The 26288-nt window shown below is 44.1% G+C and overlaps 2 protein-coding genes across 3 annotated transcripts; one reads left to right on the forward strand and one right to left on the reverse strand.

The window, feature by feature from the left end:
- The first annotated feature begins 8 nt into the window (after positions 1-8).
- MRPL30 (mitochondrial ribosomal protein L30) lies at positions 9-20164 on the forward strand. The gene is made up of 7 exons (XM_053305737.1): positions 9-169; positions 3891-3974; positions 5810-5956; positions 8471-8544; positions 9568-9705; positions 17610-17658; positions 18707-20164. Coding segments are annotated over exons 1-6 (600 nt in total). The 5' UTR covers positions 9-13; the 3' UTR covers positions 17611-17658; positions 18707-20164.
- On the reverse strand, positions 15341-26288 carry LOC128349445 (lysozyme g-like). 2 transcript variants are annotated; one of them, XM_053305739.1, is made up of 5 exons: positions 26248-26288; positions 23283-23372; positions 21784-21980; positions 17862-18000; positions 15341-16081 (listed from the first exon to the last, which is right to left on the reverse strand). In XM_053305739.1, the coding sequence occupies exons 1-5, from the start codon at positions 26252-26254 to the stop codon at positions 15948-15950; spliced, it is 567 nt and encodes a 188-aa protein (XP_053161714.1). In that variant the 5' UTR covers positions 26255-26288; the 3' UTR covers positions 15341-15947. The 2 variants fall into 2 exon arrangements, with proteins under 2 accessions (XP_053161714.1, XP_053161713.1); XM_053305738.1 differs by lacking the exon at positions 26248-26288 and adding an exon at positions 25245-25739.

Below are 26288 nucleotides of genomic sequence, written 5' to 3' on the forward strand. Positions count from 1 at the left end.
CCGGCGGAAATAGATGAGGGTGTGTTTTGTGATTGGACGATCCAAGCGAGGCTGCCGTTTAGCCTGTAGAAAGCCGGGCTCTCTGTCCCTGGTGTCGGGGTTTAAGATGGCGGGGCGTGCAATGTTGTTAAGCCGGGTCGCGTGGGGCAATTCCTCTGTTATCTGGCAGGTGAGTGAAAAGTGTCTGTGGCTGGAAAGGCGGCGTGTTGTTGCGTTAAAAGAGTGCTGTGCTTGGGTACAGGAACTGTCCGCTTCAGTTCTCTTTTGTACATGGCGGTTGTCTTAGGCCCGGAACCCGGTTTGAATGGCAGGAAGATAGGAAGAAGTCCATGGGACTGTGCTCCGAAGCACTTCTGCAGTGCTTCGCTGCTGAGCAACTACAGCCCGGTTCTCCAATGTACGGGCTTAAGGGAAAGAACGCCTAGCAGATATTCCCACGTTATGCTCTGTATTCATAGAATGCGTGTACAGAGCGACATACTCGTACGCAGGTAGAATTATGTTGAACACGGGTATACACTGACATAGCCAGGTGTCTTGTGAAAACGGGCCTCGACCCCCGGGAGTCATCTCCTTCCACTGCTGTGGCCATGTCATGTCATGCCTGGTTTTTGCGGGGAGGGGGTAGCTGGGTGGTTTTCTCTCGAGAGTATCTACATGCTTGCCCACAAGAGCTGGCTGGGAAAATGGCAACAGAGGGTGTAAATCAGGGTGGATTTGATTTAAATCAAACTGATTTAAATCACGATTTAAATCACTAGCACGGTGGATAAAAACCAATGATTTTTTTTTTAAAAAAATCAAAAAAATCGGATTTAAATCAAAAAAATCATTGATTTTTATCCACCCTGCTAGTGATTTAAATCGTGATTTAAATCAGTTTGATTTAAATCAAATCCACCCTGGTGCAAATACACTCTCTATATCCCAGCCAGCTTGCATGCTGGTAGGAAGCCAGATGGCCCCAACTTGCAAGCAGAAGTGGAGCGGCAGGCAAGAGGAGCTACAGCAATGGCAAGAAGAGCAACAGCAACGGTGGCAGAGATTTGTGAGTAGTGGGTGGGAGGAAGGGCAGCAAGGGAGCAGCTGTAGCAATGGTGGCAAGGCTTCATAAGTGGCAGCAGGTAGGAGGAGCAGTGGCACGGCTCACAAGCAGCAAAGGGGTGGCTGGTGGGAGGAGCGAGTCAGTAAGGTGCTGTATGTGTGTGGGGGCTCTGTGGGGTGGCTTTGTATTGTTGGCAGTGGTGGTGCCAAAAACTAAAGTGCAAAAACCAGTGGTGCTGTAGAAAATATGGTGATAACTTGGTGCAGGAGAGAAATGTTCTTTTACTGAACATGGGTTCCCTCTGACCTTGCTCTCCCACTGCAGGTACAGTGTGTGCTTCCTAACTGTACCATGCATTTGAGATGCCTTGTACTCAGGTTCATTTTTAAATGAATGCATGTACAGTCACATAAAAACACATATGTACAGGTATTCCTCGAGTTGCACACTGTAACTGTGTACACCAGTGCAAATGGGTTGGAAGTCCTCTCCTGACTCATCAGTCACTGTTGCTTCCCTTCACTCAAGCTTAAAGCGGAGATTATCTGAATAGGAAAGTGCCCTGTCTGTGATGGTGGGTGCTTCAGTGATTGCGAGGTAGGGACAATTTAGCCTCACAATCATAGACGTGCCCACCATAGTATATAGGGCACTTCTGTATTAGACAAACCCTGCTCTAAGTATAGTGGTGGGGAGCGCTAATGACTGACAGACTGGGGATGGGACTTCTGACCTGTTTGCACTGCTATCCACAGATACAGTGGTGCTTTTAAAAAATCTGAATGGGGCTGATGCGACCAGGATGGTTTGGGTCCTTGCGTTTTGCATTTACAGTTCTTTGTAAGGAACCAGTTCTCTGCAGCTTTGGTTAATTACAAGTTAATTATAAAAGTTCGTTCATTATTTGAATGTTTGATGAAAAAAAGAAGAAATATACATCAAATGCACTAAAACGTTTCAGGCACAACCCTAAAAGCAAGTTGTAGGGATGTGCACGGAACCGCGGCTGGGTGGTTCAAAGGTGGCAGGGGCATGTGCATGTAATCGGCGCATGCACGCCCAGTATTTCCAGCCACTTCTGGCCGAGGAGTGCAACAGGGCTGCAGGGAGGTGCGCTGCCACCCCAAAGGCTTTTAACAGCAATGAGCGCCTGTGCGCGAAAAGCAGCGGGAAGGGTAAGTGCACTCTCCCCCGCCCTTAAAGCGGCATCTCATCTCCGTTGAATTTCGAACTGGCCCCGTGTTCAAACCTGTAAAAGGGCCTCCGAACAGGTTTGTGCACATCCCTAGTGATCAGCAACCCCTCCCCTAAAGAGTTAACCGGAAGTGAACACTGTGCTGACAGGTGGGTGAACTCCAAGGCTCAGCCAATCAGCACACCAGGTGGGTGGGACCTAGGGAGATGTTTATTTATTTATTGCATTTTTATACTGCCTAGCATTGAAATCTCTAGGCGGTATACAGAATAAAACATAATATATAACATAAAACATTTAGAATTCATAAAAACAGATAAAATCACAATAAAAAGACACATTAAAATTCCAATTTCAATTAAAAGCCTGGGAAAACAGGTACATCTTCAAGGTCCTCCTAAAAGCAAACAGAGAAAGAGATGCTCTTATTTCAGCAGGGAGTGCATTCCAGAGCCATTGGGAGGAAGGAGTTTTTTCTTTGTGAGAGAAGAAGCTGGGGGTGCAGAGAGGAATACATGTGGCCAGGGAGGATGGCTGCAGTTCTTGGAAGATACAACTGCAGGGGCTTGAATTCTCATTCAGGATTTGGTGAATTCAAGACAAAGGAAGCCAGGGCTTTGGCTTCAGGCAGTTTAAGCTAGGGAAAGTTTGTTTAGTCAGATTTTGCACTAGACTTTCTGTTTCTTTGGTGTGTGCTTTGTATATCCCTGAAACTGTTCTATGATTGTTCACTTGTAATGTAACTAAACTTAGAAACACTAGCTTTCGCCCATCCAGGCAGAGCATTGCAAAAGACTCTGTAAACTTTTAAAGGTGCTTTTGTATTTTCCTACATACTTGTTCCTTGCAACTGGGTAACCATGATTTTTAAAGTGTGCCACCCCAACATTATTCGGGGTGCTTTTTGAAGTATTCTTGTAACCTACTAAGTATTTTTACCTGTAACTAAAAGCTGGGAAAGCCTCAGATGGAAGCAGTCTGTGGCATTTGAATAAAACTGTTTTTCTTTTTGTTCTTTTCTTTTACAAGCCTCTCTGAGTAGGCGTTTTTAACTCTGGAGAAAGTGGTGGGGGCTGGAAGGGGGCCTTACTCTGGTGCAACAACTTCCTCAGACGTTCGGCAACTACCAGTTTTCTCACATGTAGACTTGTACATGGAGGATTTTTGTGTACTTTTCCAATAGCAAGAGAAAGAGGTTCCCTGGGATTCCACCCCAAGCCCGGGGTGGTGGGATTAAACTTTGTCGATAAGCTGGCGCCGGTGGCGGCAGCAGCCTCTAGAACCTACCAAAAATTACAGGAAAGTTTTAGGAGAAGCCTGAGCCAGAAAGCTCAGCAGGGATGATTCAGCATTTTTCTTCCCCTCACATGAGCTTGCTCTGAGACAAAGGGTTTAATCTGCTACACAAGCATATTTCTATTACTGACTCTGTATTCAGTACTCTCGGAAAACTAGATGCCTGATTTAAAGGCAAAATAAAATAATAAGGGAGAAATAAAGGATCCAAGAATCAGACAGAAAGGTGTGTTTACTCAGGTTAGGCCAATGTTCAGTTACAGACCAGTTCAGGATCAACAGTTAATTTATAAAGTGCATGTTATTTATATTAAGCCTTTGAAACAATGTGTGGTCTCCTCCCTGCTTCTTCAGAATCTTGCAAAAAACCAAGTGGAGTCAGCCACCTGGAGAACATGGGTTAGACAAAAAGTCACAAAACCAAGAATTCCTGAATACGTAAGTCTTGTGTTAAAGAACCTGACTTTGTTTCCCTTTGATACTCATAAATGGGCTTCTGGAGATACTACTTAGACTATACAAGAAAATGTTCAGTATGTGTGCTTTATTATTTAAATTTACATAGTCAACCTGCTATGTTAAAGTGATTTCTGTTCCCTGGTTTGCCATTTACAATATGCAGTTCTGTGCATATTGATTCAGAAGTAGGTTTCAGTGGGGCTTACCTCAAGTGTTCAGTGGGGCTTACCTCAAGGTGAACATATATAGGATTCTATGTACACATTATTTATTATATTTGTACACTGTCCCAAATTTCCATCTCTTAGCAGTTTACAGCAAACTAAAACCTTTAAAATAATTTAAAACTTCAAGTCTAGTTAAAAAGCTTGGGTGAATAAATGTGTCTTTAAAGATTTTTTTAAAAATTGTCAAAGATGGTAAAGTTCTTATTTCAGCAGAGAGCACATTCCAGAGTCTCACGGTGGCAACAGAGAAGGCCCATCCCTGTGTAGCCTCCAGATGAGCTGGTGGCAACTGCTGACGAACCTCTCCAGATGATCTCAGTGGGCAATGGGGCTCGTAATGAAGAATACATTCTCTTAAATACCATGGGCCTAACCTGTTTAGGGCTTGATAGGTTATAACCAGCACCTCATTTTTTGCCCAGAAACTTATTGGTAGCCAGTGTAGTTCTTTTAATATAGGACTAATGTGGTCTTTCCAAGATGACCCAGAGACCAGTCTGGCTGCTGCATTCTGTACCAACTGCAGTTTCCGGACTACATATAAAGGCTACGCCACATATTGCATATTGACTTGCAGTAGTCAAGTCTGGAGGTTACCAGCATATGTACTACTGTTCTGAGGTTGTTTATCTAAAGAAACAGATGCAGTTGGTGTATCGGCCAAAGCGAGATGGATAAATGGTCTGACTCTGTATAAGGCAGCTTCCTATGTATGTTCCTATGTTGATGTGGAGAAATAGAATTGGGTGTCATGAGTATACTGATGATACCCTGCACCAAATCTCCTGATGATCTCTCCCAGTGGTTTCATGTTGATATTAAAGAGCATTGGAGACAGTATGGAGCCCTGGGGGCTGCCATATAAAAGTTCATGTTTTTGAAGAATAGTCTCCAAGCAACACCATCTGGAACATGCCTTACCCGGGAGGTAGGAGTAGAACCACTACAAAGCAGTCCCTCCTACTCCCAACCCTCTCAGACAGTCCAGAAATATACTATGATCTATAATATTGAAAGCCACCAAGATATCCAAAAGGATCAACAGAGTCGCACTCCCTCTGTCAATTCCCCATTGGAGAGCATCCACCAAGGCAGTCTCCACCCTATAGCCCACCCGAAAACCAGTTTGAAATTGGTCTAGATAATTAGTTTCCTCCACGACTGTCTGGAGGAATTCTCTGCCACACATAACTACTATAAACATTGGCTCTTAATTTATAGTTAAATTGAAAGAGAAACACCCAGTTGGCTAGTGAAGAAAGTGCTAGCCAGCTAGATGGGTCCCATGCATTGGTACTTGGCACCAGCCAGACCCCCTCAGTCAGCATGTATTTGGGAGTGGGATAGGAGCTAGTTCTATATCTTGAAGTCTGAGACGTTTTCAGAACCAGAGCAGTGATATAGAAGTTTGCCTTCATTATATTTGTAGAAATAAGTTTTGATATGGATCTGTTTCTGTAAAATGTTTATATTTACTTTTATTCATCCTGTTACCATTGCTAAACATCACATTTTTAATGACTACTAATCTGTGTTGTTTGATAATGACAGTATAATACAAGCTTACTTTTCTTGAACTTGCTTTAGGTATTTGAGCCACAGCCTGGGGACCATGAAAAATATGGGGGTGATCCACAACAGCCTCATAAACTGCATGTTGTTACCAGGATCAAAAGTGGGAAAGGGCGTCCTTATTGGGAAAAGGATTTGATCAAAACTCTTGGAATAGAAAAGGTATTTAATCCATTCACTATTTTTATTTATTTATTTATTTATTTTCCCCTGTTCGAGGAAGAAGTCTAGGGGAATTAGTTTTCTATGTTTTGACATTAACATATGTGGCCCAGTTCTATGCATAGTTACTTAGAAGTAAGTCCCATTAATTTAGATGGGACTTAATTAAAGATGAGTATGCACAGGACTGCACTTTTAGATAGTTGCAAAAATGGTGATAGCTTCAGAGATCAAAAGTTTGGACAGACATTTTGGAGGTGCTCTAGGTATAGCATGAATAACCTCATTGAAGGCAAGGTATTAAATTGAATGAACCACTGTGTAATATTCATACCTATTCTAGAAGACTCATACCCATGAATTATAAGTAAATAGCTATAAAGTGGTTTGTGCGCTCTACCTTTTGCTTATATGGAAACAATTTTATTTCAGGTGTTGTTGTTTTTTTTAATCAAGCCTGGAAATATTTCAAATCTCTGGTCATTTGGGTTTTAAAAACTTGATTCTGGAACCTATGAATCTAATTTCCTCTCACCCCACCCCCACACATCTTTAGCTGTAGCTTTAAAAGGGCTTTTTCTGAGTTAAAAAGCAATTTGGAGATTTGAGCACAAGAGCAAATTAATTAGGAACTGCTGGTGGTACATGGGTAGTTGGCCACTATGAACGTTCCAAGTATGCAGACTTTGCCATGGTTTATTTCAAGGCTTTACTGCAAGTTTGAAGTTGCCCCCCAAAACTGGCGCAAAAAGTAGATTTTTTTTAAAAACCCCAAATATAAACTGAGCTACACTCTTAACGCACAATGAAAAACCAGAATTGACTGCAGCGTTGCTGATGCCTATTGGCCAAGCGGCAGTCTCCTATCCCCAGAGACCTCTCCGCAGCAGCAGCAGTTAAACAGGCCCTTCCTCGCTGCCGCTGCCGCCATGGCCGCTTGTTCCTGACAGGCCTAGGTCTGTCTCTTGCCTGCCTGCCTGCCTCCCTCCCTCCCTCCGCCAATGGTCTCAGTAGCCCCAAACAGCAGCAGTGGTTGATTGGGCCCTTCTTTGCTGCCACTGCTGCCGTGGCCACTCATTCCCCTATGTTACTTACAGGCTCAGGCTTGTCCCTCACCCTTCTATCTCTCTTTCCCTCTCTTCTTTTTCTCCCTTTCTCTCTCACTGCACTCACTCTTCCCCTCTGTCTTTCTTCCTCTCCCTGCTTTCTTTCTCTCTTTCCCTTCCTGAGTTAACAGATCTTGTTCATCTTGTTTGCTCATCTAATTCACACAATGGCAGCTTCCTTCTCCTGAAGGGGTCTTTCCTCCCTCTTGACCCCTCTCTTCGCAGACCCCTGCCCACTATCCTTTTATTTATATATTTTTGTGTGTGTGTATTCATTCCTCTCCTCTACAGTCAAGAACATCTTCCAAGCAGTAACAGTTGCATTCCAACTGTCCTTAACCATCACAGGCTCCTCCTCCCTATCTGCATATAGAATCCCCACTGCCCAATCACCACAGTGCTTCTGCTCGCGAACTCTCGCGAGAGCTGCCACACATGGGATTAGCCACAGATACGCCTTAGAGAATGATATGTCACCGTGTTGCTTCTGCTCTTATAGGCTCCTCCTCCTTATCTGCATATGGAATCTCCACTGCCCAATCACCACAGTGCTTCTGCTCGCGAACTCTCGCGAGAGCTGCCACACATGGGATTAGCCACAGATACGCCTTAGAGAATGATATGTATAGATAGATGATTTCTGAGAGGAAGCTAAATAAAACGTGTGCACATATATTCTCTTTGAACTGTGGATAGAGGAAGGGGAGTATGTTCAAAGGAGCCTACTTTGATGTTTGACACTCTCCATTGCTGTATTGGGGTGTTAAAATCCAACAGCTTTGATCCTTAAGAACATAACAGCCCTGCTGGATCAGGCCCAAGGCCCATCTAGTCCAGCATCCTGTTTCACACAGTGGCCCACCAGATGCTACTGGAAGCCACAGGCAGAAGTTGAGGGCATGCCCTCTCTCCTGCTGTTACTCCCCTGCAACTGGTACTCAGAGGCATCCTGATAAATCAAGTAATGAATCCATTAACACACAGGGCAGCAACCACATAGTTAGTCATGGCTTGCTTGTCTCATTGATTTCAATGATGCTTAGACAGAATTAACTAGTCTAGATTGTAGATTTTAGCATTGCTATTTAGTCATGGGGAATTAAGATGTTAGCACACATACAAGCTTAATTGATTTTAGCACAACACAAACTATATTCTGTGCTGTTTTGCAGAAAGACACTTAGGGCATGGATAATGTTCACATTGATTGGGATTCTTTTTCTGTATTTGCAGTTAACCCTTGTAAATTCTTTTTGCATAATTTGATCTTGATGTTTATTAAATAAGCTTTCATTGGTCATGTTTCACGATTTTTATCATGTTTAAGAGCAGCAGATTCACATAGATATTTTCACAAGTTTTGTATGTATAGATGTTTTTAAGTGATTTTTAATTTGTTTATCTACAGAGACATGAGCCCACAGTGCACAAAAACATCCCTTCTGTGAATTCAAAACTGAAAGTCATTAAACATCTAATAAGGTTTGTTAACTTATCTTGCCTGCAGTATTTTACAGTAATAGATAGATAAACTTTATTATGATCTTATATCAGACTGAACAACAAAAAACATTACATAAGACTAGAGCATATAATACAAGCAATGTAGCAAAACCTAGCCACATTGAAAGTGATCTCTTTACAAAAGTTAGGTAACAAAAACTTTAAAATAAAATTCATCAGAGTGACTTGGAAACTTCCCCAAAAGAGGAGTAATTAGTTTTAAACGAGCATCGCTATAAAATTTACAATATAAAATAGTATGAGGAGTAGTTTCTACTAGGGATGGGTCCGGACTGGTCCAGAGGCCATTGTAAAGGCCTCTGGACCGGTTCGGACCTGGCCGGTCTGGGTGGAGGGGGTTCCTTTAAGGGTGGGGAGGGTTTACTTACCCCTCCTGCCGCTTTGCCCCCTCCAGCGCTCGTATTTACTGTAGAAATTGGGGCGGCAGGATACCGGCCTCGGCCCCTGCCGGCGGGTAGAGCGGGCCTCCGGCCGCCGGCGTCGGGGAGACATGAAGCTTGCACGCGGTGTGCGCGTGCACTGAAGGCTTGTCGGAGCCTTTTGCATTGAGCAGCAAGAAGGGGCGGCAGGGAGGTATCCTGCCGCCCCAATTTCTACAGTAAATACGAGCGCTGGAGGGGGACAAGTGGCAGGAGGGGTAAGTAAACCCTCCCCGCCCTTAAAGGAACCCCCTCCACAGTGCTGGACTGCAGCTGTGCGGTTCCGTGCACACCCCTAGTTTCTACAGCACCCATCCCACAGGGGCAAATCCTTAAATTAAACGGAATCTCTTTATATCTACCATCCCTAACAGCCGTTGGAAGGGCGTTTAGGTGGGCAAGAGTAAATGGATGCCTAAATTTAGGGATAAGAATGTTATCTAAATATGCTGCCAGTTTTGGAATTAAAAAGTTGTTTCCCCAGATAGATTCCACTCCTTAGTTACAGTAATAGCTTTTGTAGAAAACATTTTCTTAAAATGCCCTTTTTCTCCATCTGTAGAATAAAACCACTAAAGCTACCCCATGGAATTCCAACTGAAGAGGAAATGTCTGATACCTACATTAACACCAGCACCGGTGAACTAATAATTCGCCGTCACCTAAAACCAGCGGAACAGAAAACAATTGATTCTTCATAGTATGTAGTAAATGTTTATACAATAAATGTAATCTTAAACGTAAAGTTGTTTTGTAGTATGATCACCTATGGGTAACTGATTTTAAGTATCAATTGGAATATGTTTTCAGTGCTCTATGCATCTTAATCCAAAATGGCTACAACCAATATTGAGAAAACAAAACTGTTCCATCAAACATAATTATCTAGATCTGTGATAATTTGTGCTTCTACAGCTTGCCTGCTGAAAGCACCTGTTACAGTAGCTCTCAGACTTTCAACCACTAGGGGCCCCTTTCTGCATTGACATGTCTGCTGAAGAACCCTATGCTATTGTAGAAGACTTAGAACATATTTTAAGATATACAATTGATTCATAGAGATCACTGGCTAAGATGGGGACTAGGCTTGTGCCCGAAACGTTTCGGAGGCCTTCATAATGGCTCCAGGGGCCTATTTATTTATTTATTACATTTATATCCCGCTGTTCCTCCAAGGAGCCCAGAGCGGGGTTCTACATACTTGAGTTTCTCCTGACATCAACCCTGTGAAGTAGGTTAGGCTGTGAGAGAAGCGACTGGCCCAGAGTCACCCAGCAAGTCTCATGGCTGAATGGGTATTTGAACTCGGGTCTCCCCGGTCCTAGTACAGCACTCTAACCACTACACCATGCTGTTTTGGCGCTTCGGCACCGGCAGGGGTAGTCTTTAAAGGGCGGGGGAGGGTGCACTCACCTCTACCGCTGCATTTCCCCAACCGGCGCTCCCATTATTTTTAAGCCCCTCAGGGCGGCAGCATTCCTCCCTGCCGCCCCGTTGCCGTCATCGGCCGGAAGTAGCAACCGCCCGTTGCGTGTGCATGCGCGCACGCAATGGGCGCATGCACACTTACTACTTCAGGCCAATTCTGGCTGATGACGACAACAGGGTGGCAGAGAGGAACGCTGATGCCCCGAAGGGCTTAAAATAATGGAGCGCCCACGAGGGAAATGTGGCAGGAGGGGTGAGTGCACCCTCCCCCGCCCTTTAAGGACTACCTCCACTGGTGCCGAAGCAACTTCGTGCACAAGCCTAATGGGGACTCCCTTTTCTACGTTCTGGGATAGGGGTGTGCACGGAACCGCGGAGCTGCGGTCCGGCACTGGGGTGGGGGGTTCCACACAAAACAGGGGGGGCTTTACTCACCCCTTCCATTAAAGTGCCATATTTTTTCTAGTAATCCGGCGGCAGGGTGCCGCCCGCTTCAATCTCTTCTCGGTGGTCCTCTTATCCATAATCGGGGCGGCAGGGTCGCTCCCAGTCCCTGCCGCCCCTTCAAGCTGTCCCCCTCGGCTGGCGGCCGCCCCCTGAAGCTTCCCAGAGTTCCCCCGCCGCCCCCTTCTTTCAAAATCTGCCCCCATTATAAAGAGGACGGCAGGAGAACTCCCTGCTGTCCCCTTCCCCCTTGCCGGCTAGGCTGCAAATGGCTTCTAGGAAGCCTTTTGCGCGCCTGCGCGAAAGGCTTCCTAGAAGCCATTTGCAGCCTAGCCGGCAAGGCAAGCGGACGGCAGGGAGTTCTCCCGCCGCCCGCTCGCTAAAGTAAAGTAAGCGCTTACTTTACTTTAGCGAGCGGGCGGCGGGAGAACTCCCTGCCGTCCGCTTGCCTTGCCGGCTAGGCTGCAAATGGCTTCTAGGAAGCCATTTGCAGCCTAGCCGGCAAGGGGGAAGGGGACGGCAGGGAGTTCTCCTGCCGTCCTCTTTATAATGGGGGCAGATTTTGAAAGAAGGGGGCGGCGGGGGAACTCTGGGAAGCTTCAGGGGGCGGCCGCCAGCCGAGGGGGACAGCTTGAAGGGGCGGCAGGGACTGGGAGCGACCCTGCCGCCCCGATTATGGATAAGAGGACCACCGAGAAGAGATTGAAGCGGGCGGCACCCTGCCGCCGGATTACTAGAAAAAATACGGCACTTTAATGGAAGGGGTGAGTAAAGCCCCCCCTGTTTTGTGTGGAACCCCCCACCCGAACCAAAACCACCCCGTGCCCGGACCGGTCTGGAGGCCTTTAGAATGGCCTCCGAACCGGTCCGTGCACATGACTATTCTGGGATAGTGGTTCCCAACCAGTGATACATGTAGGAGAGGAGAGCTGGTCTTGTGGTAGCAAGCATGACTTGTCCCCATAGCTAAGCAGGGTCTGCCCTGGTTGCATATGAATGGGAGACTTGATGTGTGAGCACTGCAAGATCTTCCCCTCAAGGGATGAAGCCGCTCTGGGAAGAGCAGAAGGTTTCAAGTTCCCTCCCTGGCTTCTCCAATATAGGGCTGAGAGTGATTCCTGCCTGCAACCTTGGAGAAGCCGCTGCCAGTCTGTGAAGACAATACTGAGCTAGATAGACCAATGGTCTGACTCAGTATATGGCAGTTTCCTATGTTCCTATGTTTACCACCGGTGGGATGCAGAAGTAGTTAGGTGGGTTTTCCTAAATTGTGCCCTTTTGTGCAGGGGAGAATGGTTGGTATTTCTGTCCTGCCTGTTGCCTTGATCCCCTCCCAGAGACAGCAAGAGGGGCATGGCTTGAGGAAGTGACTTCAGCCAGCTGCTCTTGCAACTGCAGCAGATAAGCAAAGGTTGGCGAGGGGGCTGGTGGTGTGTTCCTTGGCATGGTCGCTGCTTAAGGAACCCCTGGGAGGTCTGCGGAGACTGACTGCTACAGCAGCTGTGGTCGTTACCTCTGTGAGGGTCCTGCTGGGGAAGGTGGGTTCAGCATGGGCAGCTGCTGCTTCTGTAGTTCCTCCTGCCTCTGCCAGGCTCTGCTGCAGATTTGTTTTAAAGGCAAATCCCTTTTGCACAGCAGTCCCCCTCTGCTTTGCCAGGCTCTCTTAAAAGTGCTTTCTAGACATTTACAGAGGTGAGAGAAGGGAAAGTGGTACTCGGAGCTGAGAAGTATACTAGATATGGTGCTGGGGTTGACAGGCTCTGGGTTCAAATTCCTACTTCTGCTTTTGAGTAAACATCCTGCTGTCTCATAGCCTAACCTCTCTATGGAGTGTTTGTGAAAAGAACATGAGAGATCATCCTGCAAGCTACTTGAGGGGCATGATGTGAAAGTGCGATACAAGTGTGAAAAATGAACAGTAAGACATACCAGTATAAATCAGCTTACTGCATTCAGGCTCCCACTCTAGGGTGAACCTGTGTTGTGCTTGAATTCTGACGTTTGTGGTTTGCAAAAACCCAAATCTGTGTTGAGAGCAAATTTGCTCGTTTTTTCCTGTAGCTGTCATGCACCATGGTTGCCTGAAATGGTCCTAAGACATTCTGTGAGAGATTTCCTGATGTCCAGCTCTTCCTCTTATTAAGGAGAATATGGAGGTTGCAGAGAAGCTAAATGAGTTCTTTGCCTCTGTCTTCATGGCAGAGGATACTGAGCATATACCTGTTCCTGAACCAGGCTTTTCGGGGACAGAGGCTAAAGAACTGAGTCAGAGAAAAGTGACGAGAGATGATGATCTAAACTATCGGGAAAAATTAAACTAGCAAATTGCCAGGGCTAGATGGCATCCATCCAAGAGATGGAGAACACAAATGTGAAATTGCCAACCAACCTCTTGCAAAAATATATTTGTTATCCCTACAATCAGGCTCTGTACTGGAGGACTGGAAAGTAGCAAATGTAATACTGATTTTCAAAAAGGGATCCAGAGGCGATCTGGGAAATTACAGACTGATTAGCTTAATGTCTGTTCCATGCAAATTTGATGCAAAGCATGCAGTTGTTAAGCACAGAGAAGAACAGGTTCTGCTGGGGGAGAACCAGCATGGTTTCTACAAAGGTAAATCTTGCCTCATGAACCTTTTGGAGTTCTTTGAGACTGTCAACAAGTGTGTGGATAAAGGTGATCAGTTGACATAATATACCTGGACTTCCAAAAAACTTTTGACAAAGTTTCTCATCAAAGACTCTTGAGAAAACTTAGCAGACATGGGATAAGGGGACAAGTACACGTTTGAATTGCTAACTGGTTGAAAGACAGGAAACGCAGGGTAGGGATAAATGGAGAGTTTTCACAATGGATCTGTACTGGGATGAGTGCATTTTAATTTATTCATAAATGATCTAGAAATAGGGGTAAGCAGCGAGGTGGCCAAATTTGCGGATGATACCAAACTCTTTCAGGTAGTGAAATCCAAAATGGATTGTGAGGCACTTCAAAAGGATCTCTCCAAACTGGGTGAATGGGTGACAAAATGGCAAATGCGGTTCAATCGGGTGTAACTTTAATAGGGCAAGGGGAGACAGTTGTCTGGGGGCCCACTGCCTTGGGGGGGAGGCCAGAGGCAAGTCACATGACTGACTCCCACAGCTGCGCACCTGCCTGGCTTCCTTCAGTTGTATTCATCCTCCGAAACTGATGTGAGTGTTAAGACCTGGAGCTACCAGAACAGCATGTCTTTCTCTAGTACCATTAAATGACTTGCATAGTCCACAATTTACAAAATGTTTAAAAAATAATTTAGGATGATGATCTATTGTGGCACATGGTGGGGGGGAAGAGAGAGAGAGAGAACTTTACTATGCTTTTTGTTACCACTATTCAGCCTCATTTAAGATTTCTTTACTTCATGAGCTGAGCTTCAGTGAGAGGCGGGGGCCATTTTAAAATCTTGTCTCTTGGCCCACTCCAACCTTGCTACGCCCCTGGGTCCAATTTTGGCAAGTGTAAAGTGATGCACATTGGGAGGAAAAATCCCTACTTCAAGTATACGCTGATGGAATCTGAGCTGTTGGTGACTGACCAGGAGAGGGATCTTGGGGTTGTGGTGGACAGCTCGTTGAAAGTGTTGACTCAATGTGCAGCAGCTGTGAAAAAGGCCAATTCCATGCTAGAGATCTTTAGGAAAGGGATTGAAAATTAAACAGCTAATATTATAATGCCCTTATACAAAACTTTGGTGCGGCCACACCTGGAGTACTGCGAACAGTTCTAGTCACCACATCTAAAAAAGGACATTGTAGAACTGGAAAAGGTGCAGAAGAGGGCAACCAAGATGATCAGGGGCCTAGAGCACTTTCCTTATGAGGCAAGGCTACAACACCTGGGGCTTCTTAGTTTAGAAAAAAGACGACTGCGGGGTGACATGATAGAGGTCTGTAAAATCATACATCAAGTGGATAGAGAGAAATTTTTCTCCCTCTCACATAACGCTAGAACCAGGGGTCATCCCATGGAACTGATTGCCAGGAAATTTACGACCAACAAACAGAAGTACTTTTTCACACAATGCAAAATCAACTTGTGGTATTATCTGCCAAAAGATGTGGTGACAGTCAGCAACCTGGATGGCTTTAAGAAGGGTTTGAATAACCATGGAGGAGAGGTCTGTCAATGGCTAGTAGACTATAGTCCTGAGAGCTATAGGCCACCTCCAGCCTCAGAGGCAGGATACTCTGGTACTCTGAGTACCAGTTGCAGGGGAGTAAAAGCAGGAGAGAAGGCATGCCCTCAACTCATGCCTGTAGCTTCCAGTGGCATCTGGTGGGCCACTGTGCGAAACAGGATGCTGGACTAGATGGGCCTTGGGCCTGATCCAGCAGGGCTGTTCTTATGACCTTTGGTTTTAAGGACATAACCCAACAAGCCATTGTTTGAGAACACATTTTGAATACTTTTCTCTCAGTGTATTGTGAAATACAAGTTTATTACACAGCATCAAACATACTTAACATATCTGTAGTACTTGGTGTTCAAAGCACATGTATTATTGAAGCCACACAGCATTACTGTCCGGAGACTGTACATGGGGAACTAAAGCTAAGACAATACTGGCTTGCATAAGGTCACTCTAATGAATTATAAGCAAAGGCAACATTTGAACCAGGCACTTCCTGGTTCACAGTCTAATCCACCATTAAGTTTGTTTAAAATTATGGAGATCTAACCATCTTGTTGCTAGTTTGAGGTCATGATTTAAACAACAATTTGTGTTCAAGTACATGTAAAATTAATGCTAATCCATACAAGACAGATAACTAGCACTTATTCCAGTTTGTTATTTGCAAGCAATTAATACACTTTAGCTGCCACTATGATTGCTGGTCATGAATAGGTTAAAAACCCCAGTTCAGTAATACTGCTGTAAGACAGAAATCCACATTTACTTTAAAAGGTGGTCCAACTTAAACAGTTAAGGGAAAAAAGAAGGCTATGTTATGAATTAAGTTGGGACAAAGGAGCTTGCATATTTGTGTTAAACCATTAAGTAATGAAAGATTTGAAAGCATTTATTAGTATCCATTTCTCTTGTAAAACTTAGCTCTCGCAGCAACATCATTGGCATAATCATTCTTTGTTGTGCCTATATCCATCTTTTCATAGGTGTGGACATTTTTAGTTCCTGCATTATAGGCTGAAATTCCACCTATAATAAAAACAAAGTCACATTAAAAGCATGCTTCTTTCATCTGCATCTCTCCCATTAAAATACAATTTGACTCTCTTCTAGGATTCTCATTTTTGTGATGTGGGAGAAATTAGAGTGTTTAGCAGTGTTGATTGAAAGGGAAGCTAGCTATGTGTACCAAGGATGCAATATTTTCCTTTTCTGCTTGATGAATGACAGCATCACTGGATAAAAGTCTCCATGCTACAATCCGTTTACACGTGTGGAAGACTGGGCTAAGTCCCCCATTTTGTGTTGTAAAATGGCTTCATGATAGAAAAGAAAAGGTTAATTTTCTTGTTGTCCTTGTCTGTACAAAAGTTGTTTTTCTTTCTTTGATTGTCTATACAAAGGTAAAAAGTTCCAATTGGTAAGTTTCCCTGACTAAGCCAAAAACGAGGGAAAGGTTAGAAGTTTAGTTTGGGAGTAAGTAAATAAATTTATTACGGTCCTTAGACCAGCTTAACTTTTAAAATAATACATTTATAATTTACAAAATATTCAAATTGCTAATATAACCTCTATGAAGTTTGGAGTTTGGGAGTTATTGAAGCCCAAAACAAATAGTTAAAGTAGACAAAAGGTCTAATAAAACCTACCCTCCTGATGGACTATTTGAGAAGTGGGGGGAAAGAGTTATGGGAGATAAAAGGGCATAGTTTAGTAGAGAGAGCAAAGGGAGACAGCATTGTATGAAGAAACAAGTGCTGGAGAAGTAAAAGCTGACTAAGGGAGCTGCTGGTGAGATTGTCTATTGGGGTTCAGTTCAGAATACTATAGTTGGATGTGCTTCTCCCATGTTTAGTTGTTTGCTGTTATGATTATTTTACTTTAACACAAATTTCAAAAACAGTTGCTAGAATTTGATTACTCTTATTCTATTCTTCAAGTAAAATTATATCTGGTATAATTCAGATCTGGTGTGGTTTCTAGGTTGTGTTCCCTGCCCCACCTTGCTTTTTGCCACACCATATTACCCAAGTTGGGGTACAAGGCAGAGGTCTGGTGGGCTGTTTAGTGGAGGCAGCCAGGGGATAAAGTTTTCCACTTGATGGCAGCGGTAAAGCTTCTCTAATCATGGGGCTGGTTAATACCAGGCCATGCCAAATGGCACTAATTCCTTTGCATTAATGTGTTGAATTTTAAGGCCCCCTAAGTTCAAAAGAACTTAATTACAAGAGAGTGAGCATATGATTACAACCTGAATGACATTTACAAGGATGCGTTTCCAATAACAGTGTTTCCCTATTGGAGAAATGAATCAGTATTATAGACACAGGATACAGCTGAACAAAAGTTTGTATATTTTAGTGAACCTGTATATATGGAATATTACTTTTCTCAAACCACACACAAACCTTACCACTAACTAGTCTAGATATAAAGAGCCAATTGCTTATCATCAGCTATCTTGGATAAAGTATTATCATATGGCTGGGGTAGGGGGGTGGCATTAATATGGCAACTGTCACCTGATCTCAAGTGAATTGCTTCTGTTATTTTCCAGAGATAAACAGCTACAAGAAGTGTCCTTGATTGGAATTCACTCTTCACAGGTATATTAATACAATGATATCATGCACCCATGGCATGAGGAGGTCTGGCACTGTTGATCGTCTCCCTGCCCAGATGCCCTTGCTTGATGTGGGGGAGGAAACTGAGGGAAAGCTCACTTGCCCAGCCTTTACCTCCCACCATAAAATCCTTGTAGGTCCCACTTTGTCGGGCTTAAACTAATTTGGAACTGCAAGATTCATACCTTTGAGCTGTTGTTCTTTAGTCCACAGTGGGAATTTCTTTTGTATGTCCTTTATCATGCATTGTAGAATTTGGGTACCCTGTGTAATGTGTTCTTCACTATCCCATGTACCAACTGGTTTATGGAATCTTTTATCAACCTAGAAGAAACATTTCAAATATTTTGTAAGATTTTATTGGCCTACATTCAGACTAGTGTTGCACTAGTATAATGCTGTTGTGCTAGCATAAGGTCATAGCACAATGATGTTGCACAAAGAAGTCTATTCCAGATTAGTTCTTGCACTAGCAAACAATGTTGCATTATACAGTGCATTGCGCAACAGGTTGCCCTACACACTGCATGACTTTGTGTCTCAGAGAAAGTCTTCCACTAAACGTTGCTCAATATTATGGAACTCAACTTCTGCAAATTTATTAAGTACTTGCAGTTTCTTGCACCAGCACAACACGAGTCAAGTGGTCAACCATCATCATCATCATCATCATCATCATATTTATATCCCACTCTTCCTCCAAGAAGCTCAGAGCGGTGTACTACATGCTTGTTTCTCTTCACAACAACCCTGTGAAGTAGGTTAGGCTGAGAGAGAAGTGACTGGCCCAGAGTCACCCAGCAAGTCTCATGGCTGAATGGGGATTTGAACTCGGGTCTCCCTGGTCCTAGTCCGGGGTTTACGTTATATAGTGTCACCCACGTTCAGCTGCTTTATAAAGTGACAAGCAAAAAATCCCAGCTTTAAATTGCAAAGTATTTTAAAATTGTCACTTTTTGTCTTGTAGCCTCAAAACAGCTAACAATATTATAATGAATACAAGAATAAAATCACCCCTTCTTTCTTTTAGGCATTTGATTCAACTCTGGCCTAGAAACCAATGAATGATCTTATCTGTAACCTTTTCATCTGAAACTTCATGCTGGTATTTTTCTGCTGTACTAACTAGCTGTCCCCTGTTCCTCGGGCATAAGGCTTGGTAAAAAGATTTATATCTACATGAAAAGGGTAAATTATGTGTCCGAGTTGTAGTAACAGTACATCAAAAGAAGGAATAATAGGTTATACTAGCTTATCCCATGCAGAGCATCTGTGCTCTAGGACGTTATTGTTCACTCACCCCCTCCAGCCAGTCTCCTCTCAGACATGGAGCAATGGCATCTGTCACTGAGTCTCCTCACGAGGAGGATGGCCAAGCCGGGGCTTCCCTTCCAGCCTGCACAGATGGCTCTCAGTGCACTCTTATGCCCCGGCTCAGTCGTCCTCCTCACAAGGAGACTCAGCGGTGACAGATCCCATTGCTCAATGTCTCTTCCTTGACCTCTCTCCCTCCTCGGCCACAGCTGCCCTTCCAGCAACTCTCTCTCACCGGAACATTTGCGAGAGCTGTCACGCATGGGATCAGCCACAGGTATGCCTTAGAGGAAGATATATAGAGAAGATAGATGTGCCAGTTTTCTGTTAGAAGAGACTGGAATGCTAATTTATTTCTCCAAGTTATTTTGTTGATGAGAAATCTTATTATAGGTTCTAAACAGCACCTGAACCTTTTCAGCACCTGAACCTGATTCTTAGGTAACTTTTAAATATGGCTGTTAAGACTACAGTCAATCATTTTTCATATTAACTTCTTTGTAATCCTATTTTTATGCCATAATCTTTAGCAGCAGTGGTTTTTTAGTAGTACTCTTTCAAGTTCTTATCTTGAATATTGTAAATGCAGCACCCTAGTGAACCCAAACTCATATAGTGATATATTCTCTAAAACTGGAGCTTTGCACACCCTGCAGTTTCCTCGCCAAGCTAAAGGCTATTCTAAATACAGAAGGTGTGAAAAGTCATCTAATCAGAGACATTCTGCAACAATGTAATTAAAGACAAGATACAAACGGGGACATAGTTATAATTGAACAAGGGGGAACAAATGTCCCTGGACCCATGTGGGTGCGGGCATTCAGCTGAACAGCAGCTTGCTCTTGGTTCTTTCCTCCCTTTTCTCTGAAGAAAAGGTGGAGAGTGAAAGGCATCAGTTCTACTTGAGGCTCCCCAGGTCAGTTCTGGATGTGCGGAAATGTTTGGTGAAAGTCTTTCTAGTGAACCGTGTACAGTTTTTATGTTTGTATTTTATATATTTTAAATCAGATTTGTTGTCCTATTTTTAGCTTAATACATTTAACTGTCATTTTAATTATGCTTTTTAATTTTTGTAAACTGGCTTGGGATTGTTTTTAATGACAGGTGGTATATAAATTCAACAATAAAATGAATAAACAAACTTCTGAGGTACCTGTTACCTAATGTAACCATCCATGAGTCCATTAATGATACTTCTTATCATCGTCATATATTCCCTAGAGCAGATAATCCATTAATCACCAGAAGCACTAGGTTCCCCAGAGCCGTTCAGGCCTTCCTCCCAGGAATTGAAGTGTCTGATCTGGAAAAAGCTGTAGCTAATATTTCTGGTGAAATGGATCTAGTTCTGAATGCTACTGCCCATGCTTTCAGTGTTTTACAGGAAGAGGATGACTCTGTGGGACAAATGGTCCTGGATAATGTTATTGCCCTTGATTATATGCTGGCCTCCAGAGGAGGGGTTTGTAAGTTGGTGAATTCCAGCTGCTGTTTATATATTACTGAGAAAGGTCTGATCGTTACTGATGCTGATGTTATTCACCAGGCTGCCACTAGGGCTGGAAGGTTTTAAAAATTTGTTTTATTATTCTCCTGATAATTATACTCTTATACGTCTGTTTTGCATTTTCGAGATGCTATTTTACATTGATCTGCACACTGGGTAACAATTCCCAAGAAAGGGAGGCAAAGAGGATGAATGCTTTGATGAAGATTCAGGAGAAAAAGTTAGAGTGGTTGAGGTGGGACTGCACTGAAGCAGAGACTGGGTTGTGAAGCTAAATGGTTAGCACCATAAGCTTCAAAGGGTGGACTGATGAAGGAAAAACAGGCTGTTTCTGGCCTGTGCACATCAGGAGCTGGCAATGAACGGAAGTGCTGAAATGAATGTAATAACCATATTTGGGTTTTTCCTTTTGCACACAGTTAATACGTTGCTGTATTCAATGAAACTGTGAACTAGTTCTCTGACTGGCCACTAATGCTATGCTCTGTGATTGGACTAAACTACTTCTCCTGAGGTTGTTTGCCTAATGACAGCAGTATTACTACATTAGCCTTGTAGCTTCCTTTTCCGGTGTGTCTCCATTTTGAGAGCTCGACATGTCGTTAAACAAAGTTCTTCTCTGAATTTCCAGCAAATGGTGTAAAGGCCTCCACTCATTGAACTGATCTTGAGATTCATCAAGAGGTGGGCGGGCAGGGGCCCAAGTTCACTTTTTTGTTACAGGGCAAGTCCTATAACTTTGTCCCAGATACAAGTACATAATAACTCCACAGAAGATATAAGAAGACAGCATCAAAATCATGTTACAATTTTTAAAACCAAGAGAAGAGCACCCAACTCATCAAACGTCAAAGGCATCCTGAAACAAGCAGGACTTAAGCAGATGCCTAAAGACCAGGAAAGGAGGGGCAACATAAATATCCTATGGAAAGGAGTTCCATTTTAGGAAGGTTCTGTCCTACATGCTCACTAACTGCAATTTACTAGTGTTGGCATATGGGGCAAAAGGTCTTAAATATGCAGTTAGTCACATAGCAGCAGATGGTCCATCAAATACATGGGACTCAATCCATTTAGAATATTAATGGTAAATCTGAACATTGCCATCTCCTCTACTGACAGAGAGCAAAGGGGAGTGATAAGAGTAATGAGAGAAATGTGAACAAATGCAATTATGAGAGTTTGTTTTTGTTTTTGACTGGAGATGATTAGTACTTATGAAGACCCCCTTAACCCCAGGGTGCGTTATCTAGCTTTGGTATTATTACTGAGTATTGGGACTTTACCTGCATCAAGCCAAATCCATTTCCCTTGTCTCCCCAGCCATCCTTCAGGACAGTTCCAGCATGAGATTCTCGAGAGATTATAGCAGCGATCACAGCTGCATCAATACCAGTTTCTTTACTGACATGCTTAATCTTTGCTTTATATTTCTCCAGATTCTTTAGGTCTCTCTCTGCAATAGTTTCTGAAGCTGTAACCCCTGATGAAAACAATATTTTAAACATTTTCAAATGCATGAAAAGTGCACTTAAATTGCATATGGTTGAGCTGACATTTTGTGCTAATAAACAGGACAGTCGCAATTCAGCTTCAGTAGTATAGTAACTAGTGGCACCAGATGAGAAGGCAGGAACAAAAACTCCCACCATATTACTACAGGAAGGGAAACAAGATGAAACTACTTGTCAGAATATACTCCAGAGAACAAATTGAACTATTTCAAGATGGGTCTAAAAATTATATTGCAACTGGTATTTAGACAAGTCCCAGAGGTATGACTGAATTTGATCCAGTTGATGGTGAGTATCATAATTTTTATGTACAGATAGAGCTTTCAAATGCCTAATCACTATAAAAAGAAAGAAAGAAAATCATCCTGTGCTGATTTCATGATGTCCATCTCCAACTCAAAATAGTCACCCAAGGAGTGTTACAGTAGTATAACATCATACTTACTATGCCAGGGTTTCTCAATTTTGAGTCCCCAGATGTTGCTGGACTACTAATCCCCAGCCACAATGGCTTCAGCCATAGTCCTGCAACATCTGAAAAGCGGTATATATTTGTCATATTCGTATCTGGAGACCCACATCTGAGAACCCCTGTACTATGGAGAACAGTTCCACATGACTTGCTGCTGCCACTGCCATAACATACAGCATTAGTAAACACCTATTTTCTCTTAGGTGGAGCATTCCCACATCACCAGCAGCCCCCTTCAGGGAATGTGCACCCTTTGGCATACAAATGTCCCTTATGATTACAGTAGGAATTGTTTATTGTTACTACACATCATGCAGAGGTGCACCTAGGTAATTTTGGAGTCTGGACCAAAAGGCCTTTGGAGACCCTACCTCACCCTCTACCCCCAAGTTAAGCATCATTTTTTAACATGTAGGTTCTTGAGGACACAAACCACACCACCGAGAACAGACTAAAGACAATTTTGGGGGGCCCCAGGGGGTGCTGAGGCCCTGGACTTTGGCCCCGAAGTCCAGGGGTAAGAGCGCCTCTGACATTATTACATCAGTGAAGAGCAAGTGGTTACATGCTGGCAGTTCAATGTGATCAGTGTCATGTGTAGAATGGCCTCTAATCCTCTCAGTCCAAACTACTTTGTTCTTAATATACATAAAGGCAAGGGTTGTTGGGTCACTCTGTTGACCAAAGTTTTCCCTAAGCTATCATTTTTATTCTTTCACGAGAAGACATACTTTGATTAGCATTGATCAGTTAACAACTCTCATCTACAGTCAACTATGGAGAAAAGTAATCCTCTTACCACCATAACTCAAACCTTCTTGTTTCCCAGTTTCAAGAGAAGCCCCCGTGGTATCAACATTCAATATTTCACCATAGGAGGCAGTATGACCTGGCAAAGATAAATATCCAGTCAAATCAGATAACAGTACATTAGAATAATGTTTTGTTTTACCTGTGGCTGGCAACAGTTTAGGCTAAGGGCTGTCCTAATCTGAACAAGGCTGTGTGCATGCTTCATTTAGCAGCGCACAATACTTTCTAAAGTAGTTTGTTTAGTGGAAGTAAAAATATTGGACCTTACAAAGAGAAAGCATCTGTATATGAATGGCTGCTTCTCACATATACAGGAGGCATAAATATACCTGAATACTAGCTGTCTTCCAGACAGGCTTGAAAATCCAAGGCTTCAATCTTGTGTATACTTACTTGGGAATAAGTCTCATTTAACTCAGAGGACTTACCTTTGAACAAACCTGTATAGGATTGTGTTGCATGGCTACAATCCTATTAGGAAATAAGACCCATTAAACTCAGTAGAACAGAGTAAACATGAACAATTTTGCACTGTATCGTTGTGTACTCTCAGAATCTGTGAATAGCTTGTGTAACCCTGTGAGTGTAGCCCCCTAGTGGAATAAGAGGACACAGGTTGTTCTGGTCTGGTGGGGCTGCTGGAGCTTTCCCACGCAGGACTTCCAGCTCTCGGAGTATCCAGTGAAGGCAGCCACTTCAAATGAAACTCGCAGCATTAGGGAAGTGACCCACTGTGAGGTTTATTTTGTGTAGGTCGGGGGCGGAGCCACCATTGGGCAAACAGGTTCAAAGAACCCGGGCCGCGCCCAATCGGGCCATGCTTCACTGTCCCGACACGCCCCCCGCATCTGACATCAGACACGGGGACCGTGCGCCCCTTCGGGAGCTAAACTAAGGCTAAGGCTAAACTAAAGCTGGTGCTGCGTTCGCAGTGCCAGTCAGGAGTGGCTCTTCCCAGGGAAGAGCCACTCCTGGCTGCGCACTGCGAACCCAGTGCCAGCCTAACTAACTCCTGAAGGGGCTGCACGACCCCTTCAGGAGTTAAAAGGCTGGTGCTGCTTTCGCAGGGCTGCTTTTTGCACCCTCTTCCGTGCAAAAAGCAGGGAAGAGCCGCTCCTGGGCTGCGCTGGCCTTAGTTTAACTGCCGAAGGGGCCATACGGCCCCTTTGGGAGTTAAACTGCACTCCCCATCCCGAACGGAGCCTCAAAGCTCCGTTTGGGAGCTAGATCATGCCCCCGCACCTGACGTCAGACACGGGCGTGGCTATCCCAGTGTCTGATGTCAGACGTAAGGGCGGGGTTAGTGGAGCCGCTGCAGCGGCCCCACACAGGCCACCGGTGGTCCCGCTCCACCACTGGTGTAGGTGCACACTCAGCTCATGTTTTCCTTTTGGCCAATGGCTTCCTAGAGGAGGTGGGACACCATGTCTCCCTTTTCCAAAAAGGTTTAGTTATTAAAGCACCCTAATCTGACTCAGTTGAAGTCCACACACACAAACACACCTCTGCTTAATTGGTTTGTGGATTTGACTGCCTGTTAGCCATCAGCCATGGCTTTCTATTCCCCAGCATGTGCCCCATCCCAGCTTGGATGGCATGCAAGGAAATGTTCATTTCTTCAAAAGACTGCAGATCTTCCTCCCAGATCTCTCTCTTCCAAAAACTTTCAAAGAGCAAAAAGCCTGAAAACTGGGTTTACAACTCCTTGCCTCAGGCAAAGCCAAAGGAAGGCAAGGCCACTAGGCAGTATTGTTTTTGCATTCCATTGGCATGACTTGCTCTGACCATGTAAATGTAAAGGCTGATGTCAGCGCTTTGCATTGGATTTTCCAGGAAACCTTGCTGGAAAATAGCATTTTAAAAACTCTGATATAAACCGGGATGAGCTGAAATCTAGAAGGAAAAGCCCAATTTGTGTATGGGGTGCTTCCAAAGACGTGGAACTGACCTTGGCGGGAATCGGGTTGTAGTAAGAACATACAGTATGCCTTCTGGAGGAGATTTGGGGTAAAGCCCCTGTGTGGAAAAGCTCCAGTAGAGATTATTTTTTAATCTTGAGAGATATGGAAGAGAAGATTTGGAGGTACCGTACACAGATAATCAGTGAGGATCTGAGAGATGAGACAAGTGGGGAAAGATTTAATCAAGAGAAGAATGTGGGGGGGGGGAGCGGGGAGAGCAATAGTTGCTTTCTGTTTTCCTAAGAGTTGATTGAACTTCCCCCAATTTTCCCCACAATCAGGGAGCTGCTAAGTGGGAAGATGGGGTTACGGAAGCAAGCAATATGTTAGATATCCTGTGGTCTCAAGTCCTACGGAGTTTCGTGGGTGAAGACCAGCCTTGAGTCAGGGGCATAACAAGGTTGGAGCTGACCCTGGGATATGATTTGAGGATGGTCACCCTCCATCACTCCCACCACTGTCTGCCTTCGCAGCCCCCAGCACCGCCCACCTTTGTCACAGAGTTCAAGAGTGACTGAGCTGATGTAGCCAGGTGACATCACAATACTGGCTCAATGAGGCTGGGTGCCTGTGAGAACCAGCCTTCCTTAAAGGGGCCTGTTCTCACTGAAATCGGGGTACCAGTGTGGCTTCTAATGTGATTTGGAGCACAGCGTCCAATGTGGGTGGAGGAGGCAGCTGGCAGCTCCTGGGCATCCATGTCCCCACTGTAGCTGTGCTTGGTGTAGTACATCTTGAGCTGTGCTCAGAAACAAACTGAAAGCCAAGTAAGATTTAGCAAAGTTTTAGGAGCATCAAATCACAACATGTGCTATATGGTTGATTTATAGTTTACTTCCACAACCTCCCAGCCCCACCCTCCACATCTGACTAGAACAGATAAGTACATGTGCATTTAGAAATTGTAGGCACTGCTATATGTTACCCAACTAACAGGAAGACAGAAGTCTTGCTAATTAAAAAAGAAAGAAAGGTTAACGTAACATGTACCTGCCATGACTGCTTGATGTTTCCAGCCTCCTTTGGTTGTA

Source organism: Hemicordylus capensis, chromosome 3 (genome assembly GCF_027244095.1).
Source record: "Hemicordylus capensis ecotype Gifberg chromosome 3, rHemCap1.1.pri, whole genome shotgun sequence".
In the NCBI taxonomy this organism is placed as follows: domain Eukaryota; kingdom Metazoa; phylum Chordata; class Lepidosauria; order Squamata; family Cordylidae; genus Hemicordylus; species Hemicordylus capensis.

Coding starts and splice junctions, on each gene's coding strand:
- MRPL30 (XM_053305737.1), top strand. CDS start 14: ATGAGGGTGTGTTTTGTGATTGGACGATCCAAGCGAGGCTGCCGTTTA. Junction 3,975..5,809: donor AACCAAGAATTCCTGAATAC/GTAAGTCTTGTG, acceptor AACTTGCTTTAG/GTATTTGAGCCACAGCCTGG. Junction 8,545..9,567: donor GTCATTAAACATCTAATAAG/GTTTGTTAACTT, acceptor CTCCATCTGTAG/AATAAAACCACTAAAGCTAC.
- LOC128349445 (XM_053305738.1), bottom strand. CDS start 25,275: ATGTTCTTACTACAACCCGATTCCCGCCAAG. Junction 18,001..21,783: donor ATGGATTTGGCTTGATGCAG/GTAAAGTCCCAA, acceptor TGTTTCTTCTAG/GTTGATAAAAGATTCCATAA. Junction 16,082..17,861: donor TAAAGAACAACAGCTCAAAG/GTATGAATCTTG, acceptor TTTTTATTATAG/GTGGAATTTCAGCCTATAAT.